This window comes from Salmo trutta, chromosome 11, assembly GCF_901001165.1.
Source record: "Salmo trutta chromosome 11, fSalTru1.1, whole genome shotgun sequence".
NCBI lineage: Eukaryota > Metazoa > Chordata > Actinopteri > Salmoniformes > Salmonidae > Salmo > Salmo trutta.
The window spans coordinates 13,741,717-13,767,171 of record NC_042967.1 but is presented as its reverse complement, the minus strand read 5'-3'; the positions used below and the strand labels follow the sequence as shown (position 1 = coordinate 13,767,171).

The window sequence follows — 25,455 nt, the reverse complement described above, 5'->3', positions numbered from 1 at the left end:
TAATAACACACAGAAATACGAGCCTTAGGTCATTAATATGGTCAAATCCGGAAACTATAATCTCCAAAACAAAAAGTTTTTCCTGTCAGTGCAATACGGAACCATTCCGTATTTTATCTAACTGGTGGCATCCCTAAGTCTAAATACTCCTGTTACATTGCACAACCTTCAATGTTATGTCATAATTACGTAAAATTCTGGCAAATTAGTTCGCAACGAGCCAGGCGGCCCAAACTATTGCATATACCCTGACTGCGTGCAATGAACGCAAAATGACACAATTTCACCTGGTTAATATTGCCTGCTAACCTGGATTTCTTTTAGCTAAATATGCAGGTTTAAAAATATAAACTTGTGTATTGATTTTAAGAAAGGCATTGATGTTTATGGTTGGAGCAACGTGTACCTAAGCGATTATATGCAACGCAGGCTAGATAAACTAGTAATATCATCAATCATGTTTAGTTAACTAGTGATTATGATTGATTGATTGTTTTTTATAAGATAAGTTTAATGCTAGCTAGCAACTTACCTTGGCTACTTACTGCATTCGCGTAACAGGCAGGCTCCTCGTGGAGTGCAATGTAAAGCAGGTGGTTAGAGCGTTGGACTAGTTAACTGTAAGGTTGCAAGATTGAATCCCCGAGCTGACAAGGTAAAAATCTGTCATTGTGCTCCTGAACAAGGCAGTTAACCCATCGTTTAACGGCCGTCATTGAAAATAAGAATGTGTTCTTAACTAACTTGCCTAGTTAAATAAAAGGTCTTAAAAAATTAAATTAAATAAAACATTTAAAAAATATATAAATGAAAGAATATTCAGCGTCCAAAAATACCGATTTCCGATTGTTATGAAAACTTGAAAATCGGCCCTAATTAAATCGGCCATTCCGATTAATCGGTCGACCTCTAGAGCAAAGACACCTTGATGGACAATAAGAAGACAGGAGTAGAGAACTGTGCGGCTGTCTGTGGTTTACAGTAGTCAAGACAAACAGCATAACAGTTTGCTTACACTGCTGCCAGAGACAAGACTCTCTCCGGACTAACCAATCCAAATGGGATTTTGTTTTTTTCTGTCTGCGTCTCCTCTCGTGATCCGTCAAGATAACCCCACCTCCGCTCTCCCCTCCATGACCACAGCAACCCTCTCTAGTCCCTACTCCTACCCCACCAAACCACTACTAAATGGTCTCCATCCCTCTAAACAACAGAGCCAGCCAGTCTCTCGTTCTCTTAACGGCATGAGCCGTAGCAGCAGCACCACCAAATAAAGCAGCGGCCCAGCCCCAGGCCTTTACTCCATCCATAACATTACCCTGACTGTTTTGGCCAACAGGACAGAGGGTTTCCGTGAACATGAACTTTAATAATCTAAAATAATGAAAGCCAAATGGCCCGTAGGCTATATAGAGATTTACAGTGAGTCTGCTGTGTATGTGTTCCCATAGATAGAACAAGGCTAGTCTAATGACAGCCTACTGTGTCACAGCAGCAATTTCCCCCAAGCCACTGGAATGTCTTACTATGCACTATATTATGCTCTGCCACATAAGAGTGGGCTGGTTTCTGTGTTCTAAATGACCGTTTTCACATCAGTATTGTGACACAATTTTGTTTACATTTGCTTGCGTCTGAGAGGAATTGTAGGGAAGTGAGAGTGTGCGCGCACACACACAAAGTGCCAATAAGCCTGGTTGCCTAGTCTTCTCAATTACAGTGCCTTCATAAAGTATTCTTACCCCTTAACTTAATCCACATTTTGTAGTGTTACAGCCTGAAATCAAAATTGATTAAATCTTCTTTTTTTTTCTCACTCATCTACACACAATACCACATAATGAGAGTGAAAAATACATTTTTTTTTAAAGTTTTTGCTAAATATTGAAAATGAAATACCTCATTTACATAAGTATTCACACCCCTGAGTCACTATTTTTTAGAAAACAACTTTGGCAGTGATTACAGCTTTGAGTCTTTCTGGGTAAGTCTGTAAGAGCTTTCCACACCTGGATAGTACAACATTTTACCCATTGTTATTTTCAAAACTCTTCAAGCTCTCAACCAATTTGGTTGTTGATCATTGCTAGACAACCATTTTCAGGTTTTGCCATAGATTTTAAAGTAGATGCAAGTCAAAACTGTAACTCGGCCTTTCAGCAAGTACAGTGTAGATTTGGTCTTGTGTTTTAGGTTATTGTCCTGCTGAATGGGAGATTCATTCACCAGTGTCTAGTAGAAAGCAGACAACCAGACTTTCCTCTAGGATTTTGCCTGTGCTTAGCCCCATTACCTTTTTTTTAAATCCTGAAAAACTCCCCAGTCATTAAAAATTACACGAATACCCATAACATAATGCAACCAACACTATGCTTGAAAATATGGAGTGTGGTACTCAATATGTTGTATTTGCCCCAAACATAACTTTTTATTCAGGACAAAAAGTTTGTTGCAGTATTAATTTAGTGAGTGCCTTGTTGCAAACAGAAAGCATGTTTTGGAATATTTTTATTCTGTACAGGCTTCCTTTTCGCTCTCAATTAGGTTAGTATTGTGGAGTAACTACAATCCTCAGTTTTCTCCTATCACAGCCATTAAACTCTGTTTTAAAAGTCCCCATCGGCCTCATTGTGAAATCCCTGAGTAGTTTCCTTCCTCTCCGGCAACTAAGTTAAGAAGGATGCCTGTATCTTTAGGGAGGTCAAAGACCTGGCAGTGTGGTGACAGGACAACAACCTCTCCCTCAACGTGATCAAGACAAAGGAGATGATCGTGGACTACAGGAAAAGGAGGACCGAACACGCCCCGATTCACATTGACGGGGCGGTAGTGGGTTCAAGAGTTTCAAGTTCCTTGGTGTCCACATCAACAAACTATCATGGTCCAAACTAGAGTTGCATATTTTGGGGAATATTCAAAAGTTGGAAACCTTCCATGGGAATTTACAGAAATATGCAAATTAATACCATTTAAATGTAGATGTTTTCTGCATTGGATATATTTACCATATCATATGGAGACAGAAACAAACTAACCTTATCATAAGTAGACAAATGAAAATGATTAAATCCTTCCAATAGAAATGTTAAAAAAACAAATTTAATTACAAATTGAGCTTTAATTAAATGAGTTGACTCTTCACATGGGATGATTTCACTGAACAACAAAAATGGAATATTGAATGATCCCAATAATCCATCGCATCTCTCGAAAACATTTTCAACATACATCTGTAAAATGATAGTTTCTAGACTAAAGCCTTGCTTGTCTTCCTCTCAGGCTTCAATGTCTTCTCCCTGGACAACCTCAATGTCCAGCTCTTGAACATCAGACTGAGGCCTTATCCTCACTGTCACTCTCCAACCTTGTTGAGGATGGCTCGTTGTCAGGCTCAAAAAGCCTCAGATTTGCCCGGATGGCCACCAATTTTTCAACTCTTGTATTGGTCAGCCTGTTGCGTGCGTGTTCATAAACAAGGACCAGTTGTGCTCTGAGGTGGCTTATGTTGGTGGAATTTGGAGAATGGAGGCAACAGGGGATAGAGCCACAGATCCATAAAGTCCCTTCCACCAGGTGGCTGATGAAATATGGCATGTGTGCCAGCATCTCTCATCTCCATCCCAAAGCCCTTGCTTGAAAGTGTACTTCGCCAGACTGCCAAGAACCTTGCCCTCATCCAGGCCAAGGTGGCAAAACACAGTGGTGATGACACTATAGGCCTTGTTGATCTCTGCACCAGACAGGATGCGCTTGCCAGCATATTTGAGGTCCAACATGTACACTGTGGTGTGTATGGGCTTCATGCAGAGGTCTTCACGCTTTTTGATGCATTTCAGAACTGCAGTTTCCTCTGCTTGGAGCAACAGTGAAGTGGGCAGGGCAGTACAGATTTATTCTCTTATATCGGCAAGAAGTCTGAACATCAGACAGGATGGCATTGTCTCTCTCAATCCATGCAATGGCAGCTGCTATAGGTTTCAGGCTGCTTAACACTTTCTCCCAGGAGGAGATCTTCCTGATCCAAGAGGAGATCTTCCTGATCCAAGAGGAGATCTTCCTGATCCAAGAGGAGATCTTCCTGATCCAAGAGGAGATCTTCCTGATCCAAGAGGAGATCTTCCTGATCCAAGAGGAGATCTTCCTGATCCAAGAGGAGATCTTCCTGATCCAAGAGGAGATCTTCCTGATCCAAGAGGAGATCCTGATCCAAGAGGAGATCCTGATCCAAGAGGATCCTGATGGGGCTGTCCATATCAACAGACTGAAATGGCCATTTCTTGGAGAGCCTCCTCCTCCAGGAGACTGTCAAACATGATGACAACACCACCCCAACGAGTGTTGCTGGGCAGCTTCAATGTGGTGCTCTTATTCTTCTCACTTTGCTTGGTGAGGTAGATTGCTGCTATAACTTGATGACCCTTCACATACCTAACAATTTCCTTGGCTCTCCTGTAGTGTATCCATTGTTTTCAGTTCCATGATGTCCTTGAGGAGCAGATTCAATGCATGAGCAGCACAGCCAATTGGTGTGATGTGAGGGTAGCACTCCTCCACTTCAGACCAAGCAGCCTTCGTGTTTGCAGCATTGTCTGTCACCAGTGCAAATACCTTCTGTGTTCCAAGGTCATTGATGACTGCCTTCAGCTCATCTGCAATGTAGAGACCGGTGTGTGAGTTGTCCCTTCTCTGTGCTCTTGTAGAAAACTGGTTGAGGGGTGGACATGACATAGTTAATTATTCCTTGCCTACGAACATTCGACCACCCATCAGAGATGATTGCAATACGGTCTGCTTTCTCTATGATTTGCTTGACCTTCACCTGGACTCTGCATCCAGCAAATGAGTAGAAAAAGCATGTCTGGTTGGAGGGGTGTATGCTGGGCGAAGAACATTCAGAAATCTCTTCCAATACACATTGCCTGTGAGCATCAGAGGTGAACCAGTTGCATACACAGCTCGAGCAAGACATTCATCAGCATTTCTCTGACTAGGTTCCTCCATTGAGTCAAAAAAACTTCTGATTCAAGGAGGACCATGAGCTGTTGCTATCGATAAGGTAAGGTCTGATTCATCATGTTCAACTCGAATAGAAGTAGAGGGACTTTTGTCAGAGGTTGCTTGTTGTGAGCGCTGAGGGAACTTTATGCACTTGGCCAGATGATTCTGCATCTTTGTTGCATTCTTCACATATGATTTGGCACAGTATTTGCAAATGTACACCGCTTTTCCTTCTACATTAGCTGCAGTGAAATGTCTCCATACATCAGATAGTCCGAGGCATTTTCCTGTAAAGATTAGACAAAAATGAATAAAAAAAATAAAAAAATACAATTCCACATACAGATAAATAGTTAAGCAGTTAGATCAAACAATGTATGGACACAGGTGAATTAACACTCCTCAGTTAGCAGGCTCAAGCAAGCTAAAACCCACATGGTAGCAAAAACTAACTAGAAGAAATTGTTAAGTATGAAATGATTTAAACACACTTTGCTGTAGGCTACTATTTACTAGTTAATAACAAAAAAAAAGTCATATAATATATTCACCCCACCCAGTATCGTAATCAAAACTTACCAGAAAGCATGTAGCGTGGGCTCAATAGCATCTCATTAGTGTGCAAGATCTTGAGAATCACCTGTACATGTGATGAAAGAGTGCACTGCACATGTGATGGAAGAATGCACTATACATGCTGAGGGTTGCAATTCCATTGAATTGGGGATAGTTTAACCAAAATATGCCACAAGACCTAGAATTGCCTTGTGTGTCCCACAAAAAAGGTTCAATTATAAGCTAACTTTTTTGGTGAATTTAAGCAAAATTCCAGGGCTTAACTTCCCATGGAACATTTACTGGCAAGTTTCCGACCCTTTGCAACCCAAGTCCAAACACACCAAGACAGTCGTGAAGAGGGCACAACAACACCTTTTCCCCCTCAGGAGACTGAAAAGATTTGGCATGGGTCACCAGATCCTCAAAATGTTCTACAGCTGCACCATCAAGTGCATCTGACCAGTTGCATCACTGCCTGGTATCGCAACTGCTCAGCAGGTAGTGCGTATGGCCCAGTACATCACTGTGGCCAAGCATCCTGCCATTCAGGACCTACAGTTGAAGTCGGAAGTTTACATAAACTGAGTTTAAATGTATTTAGCTAAGGTGTTTCACAATTCCTGACATTTAATCCTAGTAAAAATCTCTTAGGTCAGTTCGAATCACCACTTTATTTTAATGTGAAAAGTCTAGATTAATAGTAGAGAGAATGAATGACTTATTTCATATTTTATTTCTTTCATCACATTCCCAGTGGGTCAGAAGTTTACATACACTCAATTAGAATTTGGTAGCATTGCCTTTAAATTGTTTAACTTGGGTCAAATATTTCAGGTAGCCTTCCACAAGCTTCCCACAATAAGTTGGGTGAATTTTGGCCCATTCCTCCTGACAGAGCTGGTGTAACTGAGTCAGGTTTGTAGGCCTCCTTGCTCGCACATGCTTTTTCAGTTCTGCCCTACAAATTTTCTATAGGATTGAGATCAGGGCTTTGTGATGGCCACTTCAATACCTTGACTCTGCTGTCCTTAAGCCATTTTGCCACAACTTTGGAAGTATGCTTGGGGTCATTGTCTATTTGCAAGACCCATTTGCAACCAAGCTTTAACTTCCTGACTGATGTCTTGAGATATTGCTTCAATATATCCACAATTTTCCTTCTTCATGAAGCCATCTATTTTGTGAAGTGCACCAGTCTCTCCTGCAGCAAAGCACCCCCACAACATGATGCTGCCACCCCCGTGCTTCACGGTTGGGATGATGTTCTTCGGCTTGCAAGATTCCCCCTTTTTCCTACAAACATAACGATGGTCATTATGGCCAAACAGTTCTATTTTTGTTTCATCAGACCAGAGGACATTTCTCCAAAAAGTATGATCTTTGTCCCCATGTGCAGTCGCAAACCGTGATCTAGCTTTTTTTAATGGCGGTTTTGGAGCAGTGGCTTCTTCCTTGCTGAGCGGCCTTTCAGGTCATGTCGATATCGGTCTAATTTTACTGTTTCCTCCAGCATATTTACAAGGTCCTTGCTGTTGTTCTGGGATTGATTTGAACTTTTTGCACCAAAGTACGTTTTTTTATTTTACCTTTATTTAACTAGGCAAGTCAGAACAAATTCTTATTTTCAATGACGGCCTAGGAACACTGGGTTAACTGCCTTGTTCAGGGGCAGAACGACAGATTTGTACCTTGTCAACTCGGGGATTCGAACTTGCAACCTTTCGGTTACTAGTCCTACGGTTACTAGTCCAACGCTCTAACCACTAGGCTACCCTGCCCCCCAACATCTCTAGGAGACACAACGCATCTCCTCCCTGAGCGGTATGACGGCTGCGTGGTCCCATGGTGTTTATACTTGCGTACTATTGTTTGTACAGATGAACATGGTACCTTGAGGCGTTTGGAAATTGCTCCCAAGGATGAACCAGACTTGTGGAGGTCTTGGCTGATTTCTTTTGATTTTCCCATGATGTCAAGCGAAGAGGCACTGAGTTTGAAGGTAGGCCTTGAAATAGATCCACAGGTAAACCTCCAATTGACTCAAATGATGTCATTTAGCCTATCAGATGCTTCTAAAGCTTGACATCATTTTCTGGCATTTTCCAAGCTGTTTAAAGGCACAGTCAACTTATTGTATGTAAACTTATTGTGATAGTGAATTATAAGTGAAATAATATGTCTAAACAATTGTTGGAAAATTACCTATCATGCACAAAGTAGATGTCCTAACCGACTTGCCAAAACTATAGTTTGTTAACAAGGAATTTGTGGAGTGGTTGAAAAACGAGTTAATGAGTCCAACCTAAGTGTATGCAAACTTCCTACTTCAACTGTAAATACTAGGCGGTGTCAGAAGAAGGCCCAAAAAAAATGTCAAAGGCTCCAGTCACCCAAGTCATTGACTGTTCTCTCTGCTACCACACAGCAAGCGGTAACGGATCACCAAGTCTAGGTACAAAAGGCTCTTTAACAGTTTCTACCCCCAAACCATAAGACTGCTGAACAATTCATCCAATTGCCACCCGGACTATTTACATTGACACCCCCCCACCCCCTCTTTGTTTTTACACTGGTGTCACTCACCGTTTGTTATCTATGCATTGTCACTTTACCCCTACCTACATGTACAAATTACCTAACCTGTACCCCCCGCATCGGTACCACCTATATATAGCGCGGTATTGTTATTTTATTGTGTTACTTTAGTTTATTTAGTAAATATTTTCTTAACTCTATTTCTTGAACTGCATTGTTGGTTAAGCACTTGTAAGTAAGCATTTCACACTACACCTGTTGCATCCGACACATATGACAAATAAAATTTGATCTTACAGATAATTGTATATGTGGAGTATAGAGGTGAGGTAGTCATTCAAAAATCACATTAAACACTAGTATTGCACACAGAGTGAGTCCATGCAACTTATGTGACTTGTGGCAAGTACATGATGGCCGCCATCTTCATGCACTTTCGCTATTGGCTGGTGGAGCTGTATAGATGTTGGTTTGTGGTAGAGGGATGGAGCAACAGAAACCAAAGCTCAATAGCTATTATCCCCAGTGCTCGACTTGGACTGAAATGGGTTCCGGTACTTATTTTGGGGGCCGGTACTGTTTATATTTAAGTGCAGGAGCTCCACAATACTTTTGAGCTAATGTTCTATAAGAGGAACAGGAGTTCAAGCAGTAGAAAATCTGACGTGTCGGTATTCAGCTCCGGTGAGCTCCTGCCCAAGTCAAACACTGATTAGCCCAATGGAGAACACAACACCCACTGGCTTCTATCTAACTGACAACTGAACAGAGGTGGAGTCCATGTGTTCACTTGTTGCATGTTTGTAAGGAAAACACAGAAATACAGTAAGCTATTGTATATGTATGGGAGAATACTTCAACTACGCGAAAGAGTCCATTTGTGGTGTAGGCCTCCGTCATCAAATAAGATGGGTTGTACTCCAATTGTATTACAGAAAACAAGAGCAATTTGTTTTCCTAAATAATAAATTATGCAACAGTAATTCATGTTTCAGATTAGTTTAGAATTCTAGTTTAGAATTCCTTATATGGGATAGACAGACTGCAGGGAGAAGTGTACCACTATATACACCATGTGATTTAGTCAGTCATACAGTAGGTTGACCCCTATTAGCTTGTTAACCCAATAACCTGATAGAATTGACTCGTTGATTTGTAGGTTTATTGAGTTATTGATTGGTTGAAGGATTAGATGATTTGAGTTTGAATAGTGTCCTTTCTTCCTAATAGGCCTGCAATGACAGAGGACTACTGTTACTTCCAGACGCACGCGCACACACACACACGTTAATTGCTTATCTAACGGAACCGCCACTAAGAGCGATTCCCATATTTATGTAGTTAATTGCCCTTGTTGCTATACAGTAGCCTATTCAATTTATGCAGGATAGTATTCAGTTAGGGGGATTGTTGTTAGTGGAACTGGCAACCGATCAGCCGTGAGAACTGATGGGGGACTGGAGATAAGGGCTCGGACTGGGTCATCTGACTATAGCAGTACAGGGCACAACAATGCGGAAGGCTCAGATATAAATATATTTTGGGGAACAAACATGCTCTCTCATGTTAGGAGGAATACTGTAGGTTCTACTCATGACATTTCTAGCTGTGCTGTTCAACAGCGTTTGTCTACTTAACGTGGGGGAGCAGGCATGGTGGAGGTAGGTGGCAGAGACTTCCCTCCCCTTCTACATCTCCTCTTTGCCTGATATTCAAGTTGGTTCTCAACAATAACATCTGTACAAAGGTTGAGGATCAAAACATGTACGGCAGCCCCCCCCAAAATCACGTGTTTGTCAAAACTGCATCTTTAGGAATTCAACACATTCCATTGGCAGGGCAGGGCCGTTCACATGATCAGTGTTTCTTGGCTGCAGAGAGCGAGCAGCCAGGCTGAGGGGAAGACCAGCGGCCCAGACAATTCCCCTCTTAGTTCTGCCGTGGTCTGTCTTGGCCTGAGAGTGCGTGTCTGTGTCTGGTCTGTACACACAAGAGAATGACTGAGCGAACAACTCGACAAGCCAAATGGCAGAGTAGTGGTCCAAACCACACACTGGCATAGTGGAGCTGAACACGCAAAACAGACCAAGACAATGTTAAGGAAGTATGACAATGAATGCATGACACAATGCCAGACCTTTGACTTTTCTTAACCTATATTTAACTAGGCAAGTAAGTTAAGAACAAATTCTTATTTACAATGACGGCCTACCCCAGCCAAACCCAGACGACGCTGGGCCAATTGTAAGCCGCCCGATGGGACTCCCAGTCACGGCCGGATGTGATGCAGCCTGGATTCGAACCAGGGACTGCAGTGACGGCTCTTGCACGGAGATGCAGTGCCTTAGACCTCCGCGCCACTTGGGAGCCCCACATAACCACATCTATGGGCATAACACTGATCAACTTAATGGCCTGTTGATCGATAAGTTCTAGTTGAAAGAGCAGTATTTGGCTGAGGCGTATCTACTGTAAACAACAAATCCCTTCCAGACAACCAGCATGTCAGAATACTTACTAGAATGTTGTCCATTACTTTACGAATCAACTATGGAGGAAGGATCTTTTGTTTTTGGGATGATCGTTTTGAGAACCAAAACCACATTACTTTCACTGACCCAACACTTAGAGACTCCGTCACAGGCTGTACGGTTTCTGAATAGGCTGTACGGTTTCTGAATAGGCTGTACGGTTTCTGAATAGGCTGTACGGTTTCTGAATAGGGGAAGCTGAGTTGGTGTGTTGAAGGAGCAGTAAAGAGCTAAGCTCCAACGGCTGGTGTCTTGAGTTGTGTGAACACCTGCAGCCTGTCAGTCCACCTGGGAACCAGAAAGCCAGGGTCTATAGTTGGAAATCCCCAAAATGTCCAGATATGCAGTAGTTAACTCAATAGAATTCCCTCAACAATAAATCAAACAAAAATGCTTACATTCTGCATAGTAGTACTGACCTGGAATTCAATGCCTGATCGACCAGTCCAGTCGCCTAGCCAAATGCCATTGGTATATCAGAGCGAGAGACGAAGTCGGCATTACAAAATGTCGACGGGTCGAGCCCTCAAGCTATTCCACAGGGTTCTGAGACGTACCCGAGAGATATACGGAAATAACGTTGGGAGAGTTCACGGGAATACTGAGAGAGAAGGTGGGAGTTCACCGTCTCTCAGCCACCAATCAGAGCCCACTCTCACAACAGGGTCTTCACTGGGAGGTGTGTGTGTGTGTGTCTCACCCCCCTTCCTCTGGCTGGTAGCCAGGCCAGAGATATAGAGCAGCACCAGAGCAGAGCTCTATAATGCAATCAGGCTGGCCGCAGGACACTCACTGGGGACAGGCTAAGAAAGGACTGGCCTGCCCCTCTCCCCCTCTACCTCTTGACTAGACACACATCTCTTTTTCTCTGGTATGAACTCATTTAGATCATGATTTTAAAAAGAGAGAAAGAACAAGATGAAAAGCGAAAAATAGAGAAAGAGTGCGATAGAGGTAGGGAGGAGTGTATGTCTGTCCGTATGGGCCTGGCTGACTCGCAGTAACCCGAGAAATTACACGGGGCGGCGGCGGGCATTTCACAGCTTGTCTCCAGGGTGCCTCCTCCCCCCGTCGCACAAACACACACAGGAATCCTCAAGAGGGGAGATTGGGCCACACAAAGAGGGGCTAGGCCACAGCAGCAGTGGGTCTAGAGGCTGTATGAAGGCCCTGCAGAAGCACAGGTGCACTTACACACGGTCCCTTGTGGTCGACTCTCAACAGTAGACCACTCACATGGATTGATAAAGAGTCAAACTAGATCAAACAGTAAAGTCATTAAACACTGAAATGTGAAGGGCACACCATTTTCTCTCAACGACCATGAATTACAGCGGCTGTAAAATGTATGAGGTCTGGATATTAAAAAGTAGCATTACAGGCTTTATGGCCCAGTTATGCTCATCTAGTTCATGTCTGCGTCCCAGAATGGCACCCTACATAGTGCACTACTTTTGACATGAGCCCTATGGGCCCTAGTCAAAAAGTAGTGCACTAGATAAGTAATAGGGTGCCATTTGGGACGTGTCCAAGGCATGCAGGAGTAGGGAAGATGATTTAATGGTAGTTTCTAATGAAGCATGTCTTTTCTATGAAAGTGGATCTGGGAAGAGGCTCAACTATAAGCTGACTAAGAGCAGCACTGAGACAGACAGGCAGAGTTAACAACCTCTACTGGGTTAAACAGCCCACAGCAGCAGCTCACACCCTGATACACACCCAGAAACTGTGGGATTAGGTTAGAGCCAGAGAAAGAGGAGACAGAGCGACCCAGAGAGCGCGACCCAGAGAGCGCGACCCAGAGAGCGCGACCCAGAGAGCGCGACCCAGAGAGCGCGACCCAGAGAGCGCGACCCAGAGAGCGCGACCCAGAGAGCGCGACCCAGAGAGCGCGACCCAGAGAGCGCGACCCAGAGAGCGCGACCCAGAGAGCGCGACCCAGAGAGCGCGACCCAGAGAGCGCGACCCAGAGAGCGCGACCCAGAGAGCGCGACCCAGAGAGCGCGACCCAGAGAGAGGAGTTGTCAGAGTGACAGAGCGCGACCCAGAGAGAGGAGTTGTCAGAGCGACAGAGCGCGACCCAGAGAGAGGAGTTGTCAGAGCGACCCAGAGAGAGGAGTTGTCAGAGTGACCCAGAGAGAGGAGTTGTCAGAGTGACCCAGAGAGAGGAGTTGTCAGAGTGACAGAGCGCGACCCAGAGAGAGGAGTTGTCAGAGCGACCCAGAGAGAGGAGTTGTCAGAGCGACCCAGAGAGAGGAGTTGTCAGAGTGACCCAGAGAGAGGAGTTGTCAGAGTGACAGAGCGACCCAGAGAGAGGAGTTGTCAGAGTGACAGAGCGACCCAGAGAGAGGAGTTGTCAGAGTGACAGAGCGACCCAGAGAGAGGAGTTGTCAGAGTGACAGAGCGACCCAGAGAGAGGAGTTGTCAGAGTGACAGAGCGACCCAGAGAGAGGAGTTGTCAGAGTGACAGAGCGACCCAGAGAGAGGAGTTGTCAGAGTGACAGAGCGACCCAGAGAGAGGAGTTGTCAGAGTGACAGAGCGACCCAGAGAGGAGTTGTCAGAGTGACAGAGCGACCCAGAGAGGAGTTGTCAGAGTGACCGAGAGAGAGTGACCGAGAAGAAAGAGGTAGCACAAAAGTGAAACAGAATGAAAAACACTAGACACCAGCGTGATAGACCACTATTCTCTCTTCCCTCTCTCCCTCCAGACATCTGGTAGCCATCAGCACCGCACACAGGAAGCGGCCGCCATGCCGTGCTGGGGCGCCAGGGAGCTGCGCCTTTTTCCCCCCCATCAGACTCAGTGCTGCGCTCAGCAGAAACAACAAATCAGCCAGAGGCCAGCCCTCACTGAACACAGCAGAAGCACAGAAGAGGCTCACATTCCTACTGCCACAGCCTGCCAAGAGGAGCCCTGAGCAGGGAGAGGGACAGAGAGTAGGCTGACCGAGGCTGGCTAATGGTGTGGGTTTGAGGCTAGCTCAGTGCATCTTTTATTTTCCTTCCTTTCTCTCCCTCCCACTCTCTCCTTACCGATGACCTATGAGGAGGTGGAGGGGGTTATTGATTGACATTCTGGAATATCCCAAAATGCACACAGCAAACACATGCACACACACCTTGCTCACTTCGCCTCGGAACTGGTCCTGAACTCCTTCCAGGACGATTTCACATGTGCTTATACACAGGCTCCATACACACTCTCAGCTTTAGAGACTTGTTCCCATGACTGCACAAACAATCCAGTGGTCTGGAATAGAAACAGGATCACTAGAAAAAGAATTCCCATTCAAGTCAATGTTCTGTGATGGGTGGATGGCCTGCAGGTCATATTTGTATTTCTATGGTCTGGTCCCGTGAGCTGCTGGAAGGGGAAGCCAGCTCTGCCTGAGAGGCCAAAGCAAAGGGACCATCTTTGGACATCTGTGTGCTCCTGGGTCCCTGCAACAGCCCCCTCTCTCTGGAGCAGCAGTAGGACTCAAAGTTGGGTCTGGAAATAGCCTCTCTCTCTGTCATAAGGTCTATTTTTACTAGCCCGATGACTCCAACTGAATTCTTCCGCTGCTCTGTTTGCTACATAATTCAGTCTGAGACCGCCACAAACTACTTCAACGATGGCAACGTCAAAATAAGTGTTGTTGTACAGAACAAAGTAATCAGCAATTGGATCATCTCTAACCAATCGGAGTATCAAAGCCAATGGCAAATGTAAAAAAAATAAAAACGGCAATTTATCCACGAGTGTTCCGGCCCAACCTATCGGTTTCTGAGACCAATCAGAACGGTTAGAATGTTTGCGTCGGGGAAGTAGTAGGTACTCAGATAAATTGCAGAGAAGAAACTAGCATCCGTGGTCGTGGCGTAGCGTTTGGGTAGCCAGGCAATATCTTTACAGCGAGCCATTTTTCCAGCCAGATGTCACTGGACTGGCTTAACGTGGAACAATAAATAACAATTTCTAAAGTTGAACTCTGAACACGTTCACATTATATCATACTGCAAGTTGCATTTGTGTAGCCTGCATTGCATAACTTAGGACCAAATCTGGCTTAATTGTCTGCCCTGGGTACAGGCTAGCATTTAAACATATCCAGTCTTGAGCACAACAGCCATGCCAAGAGTCTGGAGAAGTGTCTTCTGTGCTTCATAAGAACTGGGTCTGGATAGTGTTAGAGTTGGCATACTCAACCATAACGCCATGGGACTGTGGAGCTCTACAACAACCACAGGAGAGTTTCCACACAAAGAGTGTGTGTGTGTGTGTGTATACACACTAGGTGTACAAAACATTATGGACACCTGCTGTTTCCATGACAGACTGGCCAGATGAATCCAGGTAAAAGCTATGATCCCTTATTGATGTCACTTGTTAAATCCACTTTAACCAGTGTAGATGAAGGGGAGGAGACAGGTTAAAGAAGGATGTTTAAGCATTGAGATAATTGAGACATGGATTGTGTATGTGTGCCATTCAGAGGGTGAATGGGCAAGACAAAATATTTAAGTGCCTTTCAACAGGGTGTGGTAGTAGGTGCCAGGCTCACCGGTTTGAGTCAAGAACTGCAATGCTGTAGGGTCTCTCACACAACAGTTTCCTGTGTGTATCAAGAATGGTCCACCATCAAAGGACATCCAGCCAACTTGACAACTGTGGGAAGCATTGGAGTCAACATGGGCCAGCATCCCTGTGGAAGGCTTGACAGCTTTTAGTCCATGCCCTGACGACTTGAGGATGTCGAGGGGAAAAGGGGGTGGGTGGGGGGGTGCAACTCAATATTAGGAAGGTGTTTGTAATGTTTTGTACATTCAGCGGGAGATAGATAGACTCCATGACAGTACAAACAGCAAGAGCCAGGCAATAAAGGAACACAGCTGTTTACAGAGTGCACCAAGTGAGGCCAGCAGCCCAGCCACCAAGCAACATGACAAAAAGCTTGTTGTTTAAAAAGGGGGATTAACTTCCAACTAGTTGCTATTTTCCCCAAGAGGAGCGGTAAGGAGAGAGGGAGAGAAGAATAGTGGGGTGGGTGGTGGTAGCATTACTAGCAGTGTTTGTCAGCGGAGCACGTTGGGAGTTATAACAGGCGGACTTTGGAAAGACGACATGGGCCTAGAACGCCACATGACCACAGCCGCAGTTGACGAGAATAACCACAGAAACAGAGAACTGGTCACCAGGGCTGTCCACACCGTGGTAGTGAGTGACGCAAGGACATTGTTACATATGGGGAAGGATGGGGTCGTTTCTGGTGGCCTTTCCCACTCCACAACAACAATAGGACAAGTCAGACCCCAAGGAAATAAAGATAAATGTATACTTAATAGTTATAAATATTTAATAACTTAGAAGTTGAATAGATCTTATCCCTGTTATGATATCACTGCAGTCCACGCTGTCAGACAGTGTGCCTCGTCTGACCGGCTACACGTACCTGCTGTAGCACTAAGCCTGTGGGTCAACTCCAGGCCTATTTCTTGGTCCCTGAGTCCCAGACAGACTATCAAGCAGAAAGTGTGCATACTTTAACTGTCTAGTGTCTGTTATAAAAAGACCTATGGCTTTCATCACTGAATTGCTAACTACACCAATGAAACCAAATCAGGCGAAAGCGAGCGCTCCCGTTGCCACACACACACCTGAGTGAAAAACAAGCCGCTCAAATACGCTACCTCTCCAGACCGCACAGGTCATGTTAAATCAGGCTTCCTTGATGTTATAAAACACTGGCGGAGGAGGTTTTCACCCATGCGTGTCCCCTGTAAAATAACCAAAACTTTATTCATAGGGCTTAGCTTTAATTGGCTGCTGTGTTATTGTGGTTATGCCCATTGTTTATCATGTCGTGATTGGGTTTCAAGCGGCCCCCGCTACGTAAACAAGCAAATGAAAACTTCGACAAGCGAAAAGCGCCTTGGGTCGTCTGGTGATACTGGTGGAGCTCTGGGTACATAAACACTAGTCAGGTGGTCGTTTTGGTTTTGGGAGAATCGTTCAAATACAAACAATGAATGGGTCTGATGCAGTTAATCTGTTTGGAAAATATTTCAACTTTAATTTCAGTCTTTCGAAACGAGTGAAAAAAGGGATAAACAGGGTGTAAGTGATATGTAACGGCATTGTAATTGCTGCGTCAACAAGATATCACCCTGCATTAATTTTGTATGCCTTTCTTTTTTCTTTATATTTCTAATGGACATTTAAATAATTGATGGCCGATGCAATCCATTATTTTCTGGGCATGACTGCTCCCACACAACAACAGTCTGCTGCTTTTCAAAATGGACTGTTCCGTTGTCGTGGTAGCGAGGACATACTCTGCATCTCAAATGGGACCCTGTTCCCTATATAGTACACTACTTATTGGTCAAAAGCAGTGCAATACATAGGGAATAGTGCTGTTTGGGACACATGGGCTCTCCAAATCTGTTCCTGGAGAGCTACTGTCCTGTAGGTTCACACTCCAACCCTAATCTAGCGCACCTGATTCTAATAATTAGCTGGTTGATAAACTGAATCAGGTTAGTTACAACTGTGGTTAGAGTGAAAACCTACAGGAGGGTATCTCTCCAGGAACAGAGTTGAGAGCCCTGGTCTAAACAATAATGTATGCTGGCTGCTGGCTAGGAATAGCCTCTTACGCTAACGCCACACAAGCGCTTCTCTGTTCCACTTGCTAAGCAGATTTAATCCTGTACTCAACAAAAAAGCTATTCCTTTGTTTCGTTTGACCACTCCACTGAGTCCCGTCTGTCTATCCGTCCGCTCTGTCGTTTGTTCAGAAGTTGCAGAATTTCCTCCGTGGTTGGTCGCAAATCAAAAATGTTAAATTAGGCTTGAGCACGAGTAATGGCTTACAGGGCGCTGCAGCGAGCTACATACAGTAAGTGGTTCAGGTCAGGAGACAGACTCCATCAAGCTGCTAACTGGTGGAGAGACATTTACAGGAGTGGAAGGATATTTTCTGAGCCGGCTAGAGGATGTCCTCAGTGAGTCTACTGCCATCACCCTATGGATTTGTCCCAAAGGCACCATATTCCCTATATAGTGCACTACTTTTGATCAGGGCCCATAAGTAGTGCACTATATAGGGAACAGTCTGCCATTTGGGACAGTGAGAGAGAGACTCAAAACAGGGACCTTTAGGGTTCAACATTTTCCCTCTCAGCTCGTTGTGTCAGCCTGTCTCCGGAGTGGTGTTGTTCAAACACTGAGGCCCTGTGAGGGAAAGGATGGGAAAAGCACAGCGTGAATAACCCCTCTGAAAGCTTTGGATGGGACCAACCAATTGAGTTTCCTATGCGGAGAGGAGCGATCCACGTCACCATACGGGGGAGGGGACACAGAGAGATTCCCCCTGCTGCCTCCCGGCCTCAACTGTCTCCGCACATTAAGTGGAGCTGACGAAGTAACAACCAACTTCTGTCCCCTTTAATTTCCTTGGGTAGTGTAGAAAACAGAGAGCAGATGTCGAGACACACAACCTGCAGGGCTCTCTGATGAAAGCTTTACAAGCGGGACCTCCATAAATTCACAGATTGCGAGAAACGAAAGAGGAAGTTGGTAAAAAAGAAAGACGGAAAGTGCAATGTCAATGAAATGAAAACCTAACAGAGATGCATGTTCAGAGCAAACGTTTACATTTCTGCGGCTGGGAATTTTTTTTTTTTTTTTTTTTTTTTAAATCAGACTGGAGTGGTTGTGGTAGGTTTCCTCATACCATCTCACCAAGACGAGAAAGGAGAACGCAACGCTTCTGAAGGTGACCTTACATTAATACATCCTATAGGGCAGGGAAATTCAACGCCTACTCTACGAGGTCCGGAGCCTGCTGGTTCTCTCGTCTACCTGATAATGAATTACACCCGCCTGGTGTCCCAGGTCTAAATCAGCACCTGATTAGAGGGGAACAATGAAAAAAAGCAGCAGAACTGGCTTTGAGGTCCAGAGTTGAGTTTGGCCATAGTATATCAAATTGAAAAAAATACCCATCCTGTGTATGGATAAACCTATAAACACACTAAAACACCCACAACCCTGTGGTCCATGAAGTCTATATGCCAAAGTAAGGCCCCTAGCCATGTGACAGAGACCCCTTTCTCTGGGGCCCTGCACTGTCATGGTTACGCTCCCACTATATACGCTGTCTGTGTGCCTACATGTCTCCACTCCCCATAAAATAGAAAAAAGGCCTTAGTGTGCACTTTGAGCGGGCCAGTGCTCTGCCTGCCGGTAAACAGGGCGGTGCTGCAGACACAGGCAGGCCGCTGAACTGTTTAACCCTTGATCTCGTCCAATCAGGGGCTGAGCTGGCCAGCCGGGGACAAACTTTGCCCAGAGTGGTTAACCTCCCGGCAGCCGCCAGGGCTACGTGTCTGGACTGGAGCTACTGTGGAGAGTAGAGGCTGAATGCTCAGACAGTAAGGGTCAACACTGGAGAATGAGAGGGCACACAAACAGAAGGTCTACTTAGATCAACCTACACAGTCTATAGATGACCCGTCTCCCTGACAAAAAGCAACAGAACCACCTCTCTGACCCCTCCTCTCAGTCAACGCCTCCACACACACACACACACACACACACACACACGAAATACCCAATCCTGTATCTGTAAGGTCACCTTTACATTCAGAACCCTTGCCAGAGTTAGACCTATACTACCTTTCAAAAGTTCAGGGTTAATTAGAAATGTCCTTGTTTTTGAAATAAAAGCAAATTTTTCGTCCTTTAAAATAACATCAAATTGATCAGAAATACAGTGTAGACATTGTTAATGTTGTAAATGACTATTGTAGCTGGAAACAGCTGATTTTTTTATGGAATATCTACATAGGCGTATAGAGGCCCATTATCAACAACCATCACTCAGGTGTTCCAATGGCACGTTGTGTTAGCTAATCCAAGTTTATAATTTTAAAAGGCTAATTGGTCAATAGAAAACCCTTTTGCAATTATGTTAGCACAGCTGAAAACTGTTGTTCTGATTAAAGAAGCAATAAAACTGGCCTTCTTTAGACTAGTTGAGTATCTGGAGCATCAGCATTTGTGGGTTCGATTACAGGCTCAAAATGGCCAGAAACAAAGAACTTCCTTCTTAAACTAGTCAGTATATTCCTGTTCTGAGAAATTAAGGCTATTCCATGTGAGAAATTGCCTAGAAACTGAAGATCTCGTACAACGCTGTGTACTACTCCCTTCGCTGTCTAACCAGAATAGAAAGAGGAGTGGGAGGCCCCGGTGCACAACTGAGCAAGAGGACAAGTACATTAGAGTGTCTAGTTTGAGAAACAGAAACAGCCAGTTTGCGCTGTTCTGTGAAGGGAGTAGGACACAGCGTTGTACGAGATCTTCAGTTTCTTGGCCATTTCTCACATGGAATAGCCTTCATTTCTCAGAACAAGAATAGACTGACAAGTTTCAGAAGAAAGTTTTGTTTCGGGCCATTTTGAGCCTGTAATCGAACCCACAAATGCTGATACTCAACTAGTCTAAAGGACAGTTTTACTGCTTCTTTAAAATCAGAACAACAGTTTTCAGCTGTGCTAACGTAACTGCAAAAGGGTTTTCTAATGATCAATTAGCCTTTTAAAATGATACACTTGGATTAGCTAACACAACGTGCCATTTGGAACACAGGAGTGACAGTTGCTGATAATGGGCCTCTGTACAGCTATGTAGATATTCAATAAAAAAAATATTAAAAGCAGTCGTTTCCAGCTACAACAGTCATTTAAAACATTAACAATGTCAACACTGTATTTCTGATCAATTTCATGTTATTTTAAAATGGGGGAAAAAAGTGCTTTACTTTCAAAAACAAGGAAGTTTCTAAGTGACCCCAAACTTTTGAACGGTAGTGTATATTATGTTGGCCTCTAATCTGGATGGGCACCTGAAACCGGGTCATGATGTCGTGGTTATGGCGTAATCCTGAGGACCCGTAGGCTGTGTTAGGCATAATGGGTTCTGTTATTCACAGTCCCAGGCCGTCCTGAGAGGGCTCAAGTGAGGTCACCTCCACCCACAACTGCTGCTGTCGTTAGCCACACACACACAAACACACGGCCAAGTGTAACTCAGTGGGGGCTCCAGCTAACAGCTTCAACCAGAAACAACAATTTGCCAGTGATCAGTGTTCCTTCTCATACTGCATGCAGGGCCTCATCTACACCACACAGATCCTATTAACACTGGAGGGTTAAATACAGCCATTCATATTGTAGAACACCATTAAGGACACACACAGCTCCAAAAATTACACACACAAAAGGTTACAAAAGCGGTGTTTAAACAGACGCCGCCAGGCTTTGGCAGAAGTGTGAATCAGATGAAATGGGTCAAAGAGTTGTTCAGAGACAGCAGTAGAACAGGCTGTTCCTACAGGGCCACAACGAGGCAGCAGCAGAACAGGCTGTTCCTACAGGGCCACAACGAGGCAGCAGCAGAACAGGCTGTTCCTACAGGGCCACAACGAGGCAGCAGCAGAACAGGCTGTTCCTACAGGGCCACAACGAGGCAGCAGCAGAACAGGCTGTTCCTACAGGGCCACAACGAGGCAGCAGCAGAAGAGGCTGTTCCTACAGGGCCACAACGAGGCAGCAGCAGAACAGGCTGTTCCTACAGGGCCACAACGAGGCAGCAGCAGAACAGGCTGTTCCTACAGGGCCACAACGAGGCAGCAGCAGAACAGGCTGTTCCTACAGGGCCACAACGAGGCAGCAGCAGAACAGGCTGTTATAGGGGCACAATGAAGCCATTTAGGCCAGAATGGACACGTACCAAATCATACAAATAGATAAACACATTCTTAAGGCCTAATAAATGTAGGGTGAGATAAATACACACTAGTCTATAGACCTGAGGGTAGTGAAGTAGTAGGCTACAGTGCAATCAGGTCACAATCAGTTTGCTCAGGGGCCTGGTGAAATGCAACGCACTGCATTTACCCATTAGATTACGCACTTAACAAAATGTCCACTTTTTAAGGGAGTAGACCGTTCTCAGTGCTCCATTCACATAAGGATAAATGTTCCCAGTCTGTCACTTCAGAGTGACATGCTGTAAGTAAGATGGACTTGATGAATGAACACCTCAGGGTGTCGCAGTCCACCAAGTTAGCAGTTACACAACCTCAGTGTGTGCAGCAGCTGGGCTGGCTCCCTACACTGCCCACCAGTTAAACCATCACACACACGGCCTCCCTGTGTCTTGGGAATAAGGAACTTTGGTCACTAAGTGTCATGTGATCAGTCTCCTGTCTCATCTGTTCCTGCTGTGGGAGGGCATGGTTACTGTATCACCATGGTTACTGTGTCACCACCACTAGCCATCCCATAGTAACCCCTACACCCCCCTGGCTGACTGTCACACTTCACAAGGACAGAGGGAGTGTTGAGCTCCGGGTGCCGATTGATCATGACTAGGGGCTGGACTTCTTATCCTGACCATGTGACCTGAACAGGAAACGCTCTGGGCCCTCGACGCAGGCTCTAGCTTTGGGGCGGCAGGTAGCCTAGTGGTTAGAGCGTCGGGCCAGTAAGCAAAAAAACAGGGACTGCAGTCAGGAAAAACTCCTGTCCTAGGCATGGGGAACAATGAACAGTTCTGTGCCGATTCAGATTGCTCATAACATCAGTGGAGGACGGACAGAAGGAATGGTATTTGGCAGGCGATGCCTTGGTTCAGTATAGCCAACCAGACACATTGGGAGAATCTCATTGCATCCTCCTCGCAACTTCCTCTTGATCCGCCTCCTTCTCAAAACCCATTGGCTGAGAAAGCCAGAGATCCTTCACCTCCAATGGGTTTTGAGGCGGCGGCGAGGAGAGAGGACGCGAGGGGTATACAATCGAGATCCTCCCTGAGAGATCGGTTGAGGATAACTGTGAAAACATGTAGAGTGCAGGGCTGTCCAGTTCCTAATGCAAACATCAATAGAGATATCCAATAAGCCACAAATACAACACTTAACAGCCTTTTGGACACAGCAAGACTCTTAAAAATGGCAATTTGTGTCTCAGAGTTGTGGCATGCAGTCTCTTTAATACGCCATCTTTGTAGATTGGAACAAATACAACTGATAGAGGGCCCACGAATACAATGGCGATAGGTGTTCTTTGGATAGATAACAGATCCAATATCATGGGAACTAATATACAGCCAACTGATTCGCCCACTGATTCACACAGTAAAGAAAGAGGACATATACAGGGTGGCAATTTCATTATGGTTCTGAGAATGTTAATACTTTTCAGGTTAAAAACACAAAGGTCATGTAAGACTATCAACAATGACATCCAGCTTCCAAAGAAGTGTGTGATTTATAGAGAGACAACCATTATTTTGCATAATCATGTTCTAGCTATGCAACTGTGATTGAAATGTATTTTTTCATATCATTTGAATACTGTACTGATTTATATGGGCATACCTCCCTGTCTCGTAACTAGGCCGAGTCTCGAGTCTACATGGGACACTCTTCACACCACTTTGATACAAAGTGATTTGTTGCAGGTTAGGAGAGGATTTTTGGTAACCTTAACCTCAGTCTCCTAACCTGCTGCGTAAGTTCTCCTAACCTGCTACCAAAAAAAGTCACTTCGGTAGCGAAGTGGCGTGGGAAGTGTGTTTCCCTAGTCTACATAGACTAGACTATGGAGAAGACGGAACATTCTCATTTCCTGTGACAACCAGGAACTGCTTTCGAAAGCATTCCTTTTAAGAACACAAGTCAATTGGAATTCATTCGCGACATTGTGAGAGTTGTCAACGTGATCTGTTTGTTAGATCCGTACATTAGTCAAACCTACACTTAGGATTTTGACATTAAAGCTTCTGCTCAAACTATTATGCTATGACTAGACAAGACGAGCATTTCAGTTGCCTTGCCGTGGAATGCGAATGTTGCACAGTATGGGATCATTTTCATGAATGCTTTGAAATAGGCCCACTGTTGGAATTTGCATCAAATCATTGAAAAGGTCAACAGCATGCAGGCTGTCACCATAACAAGATGTAGCCTAGGAGGCCAGTCACTTGACAATACTACAAAAGGATTTTAAATCCACTTCTTGCTATTCATGAATTGTCGATAGTTTTGTTGTAGCAAACACAGATTCGAGATGCTGCATAAACTTTGTGCAGCTGGGGTAAATAATCAGCGAGGCAACGTAGGCAAATTCGAAATAATCGAAAGTGTTACATTTGCATAGCTACACTGTATCCGCTCTGTGGTAACGATCCAAAGCAAGATATGAATATGATCAAGCTTAGACTTACGTAACGTCTCAACTTTTTTTCTGGAGGAGATTTTCTTAACCAGCCCGAGCACACCACATCTCCCCCGCTCATCTTTCCTCCTTTCTTCCTCGCCGTCTGGATGTTTGGGCCGAGATTGTTTTGAGTGAACCTGCAAATATTGACAGGGAGCGGTCAATGGAGAAAAAAAAAGCTGAAAAAAAATTACAATGTCGCATTGGTTGAGATTTTATGAGTTGGGTAAGCGATAAATGCCGTCACACCTCCTAGTCTGCGCTACGAGTCACCAACAGCGACTTTAAGACAGTCCTCTGAAATGTATCAACCACTTTTGTCAAGAAGTGTGTTAAATAGCCAAATTAAATCCCAAAGTGTCGTGCGTCCGTGGTTACCTTCTTCTGGATATGTTTCGTACTCCAAGCAGAATAGTTGCTTGCAAGTGAAACTCGCCGAGTTTGGTTTCAGTGAAAGCGCTTTTATGCAATTCCTTCCAAAGTCGAACAAATATTTTTAAGCACACTAGGATACGTATTTTCCTCTCCTTTCCGACGCATAATTGTTTCACGGAAAGTACAGTGCCTTTTCACCCAAAAACGTAGCGTTTCACCGACCTTCCTCCCAGTTTCACTCCCTGTGGTTGCTAATTATGATTGACAGATCGGCAGCTCTGTGTTTTCCCTGAACTCAGCCTGACAGCCTCCTTTGGAACGCGCAGACAGAGGGAGAGGCGGCGTGCAGGAAAAATTAACCAACACACCATGGGACATGTAGTTCTCAATTGTTTGGCGTTTATCCCCCCCCAAAAAACAAATAACCGCATTTTGATAAATTATTTTTTGCATATGGTTAGTATAGATTTACACCCATCTGACTGAATACCGGGGGAAAAGATGGCTTTCTAATGATTGAACGAAATAACAAAGAAACTGCATTCCTGTGTTCAATGTAGGACCTCTCATACCATGCGCACGTGGAAACTACACTTACCACAATGCGCGCCATTTGTGCGCTCGAAGTCATGCAACCTCGAGGACAGTGTAGAAATGACAGTACAATTACAAAGTTGGCGATTTCCATTACATTATATCTATGTGTGTAAGTGTGAGCACCAACACCAGAAACAACAAAACTCGAATAGGAATATTATAATTTCAGCAACAATAAATCAAACAGATCTCTTCATCATATGTTTTACCTTTATTTAACTAGGCAAGTCGGTTAAGAACACATTTTTATTTACAATGACGGCCGACGCTGGGCCAATTCTGCGGGTGCCCCATGGGACTCCGAATCACTGCCAGTTGTGATACAGCCTGGATTCGATCCATGGTGTCTGTAGTGACGCCTCTAGCACTGAGATGCAGTGCCTTAGACCTGAAATGTCTTTGTTGCTTCATTGCAAGAGTAGAAGACTCTAGTGGTGTTGTTCTTGTAGACCCTGAGCCTGACTATTGGCAATTTGACAGAGATGAGTTCCCATGGGGGTTAAAGTATCTGTGGAATCCAGGAATGTTATTGTAATGGTAAAAAGCTCTCCACTGTCTTTTGGCTATTAGCCTGTATTTGTAAGTGCG

The 25,455-nt window shown here is 44.6% G+C and overlaps 1 protein-coding gene across 12 annotated transcripts in view; it reads right to left on the bottom strand.

Moving 5' to 3' along the window:
- LOC115202248 (GRB2-associated-binding protein 1) overlaps positions 1 to 24,599 on the bottom strand; it is a 69,471-nt gene extending 44,872 nt beyond the window's left edge. For 4 of the 12 annotated variants that reach the window (XM_029766247.1, XM_029766245.1, XM_029766251.1 and 1 more), the window contains exons 1-2: positions 24,274 to 24,596; positions 23,903 to 24,032 (exon numbers count right to left, since the gene is read on the bottom strand). In XM_029766247.1, the coding sequence (XP_029622107.1) occupies positions 23,903 to 23,974 (72 nt within the window). In that variant the 5' untranslated portion in view covers positions 23,975 to 24,032; positions 24,274 to 24,596. Of the gene's footprint in view, positions 1 to 11,041; positions 11,249 to 23,902; positions 24,033 to 24,136 lie in introns of those variants that run through there. The other 8 variants (XM_029766241.1, XM_029766249.1, XM_029766250.1 and 5 more) reach the window with 6 other exon arrangements.
- Between the last annotated feature and the right edge of the window lie 856 nt (positions 24,600 to 25,455).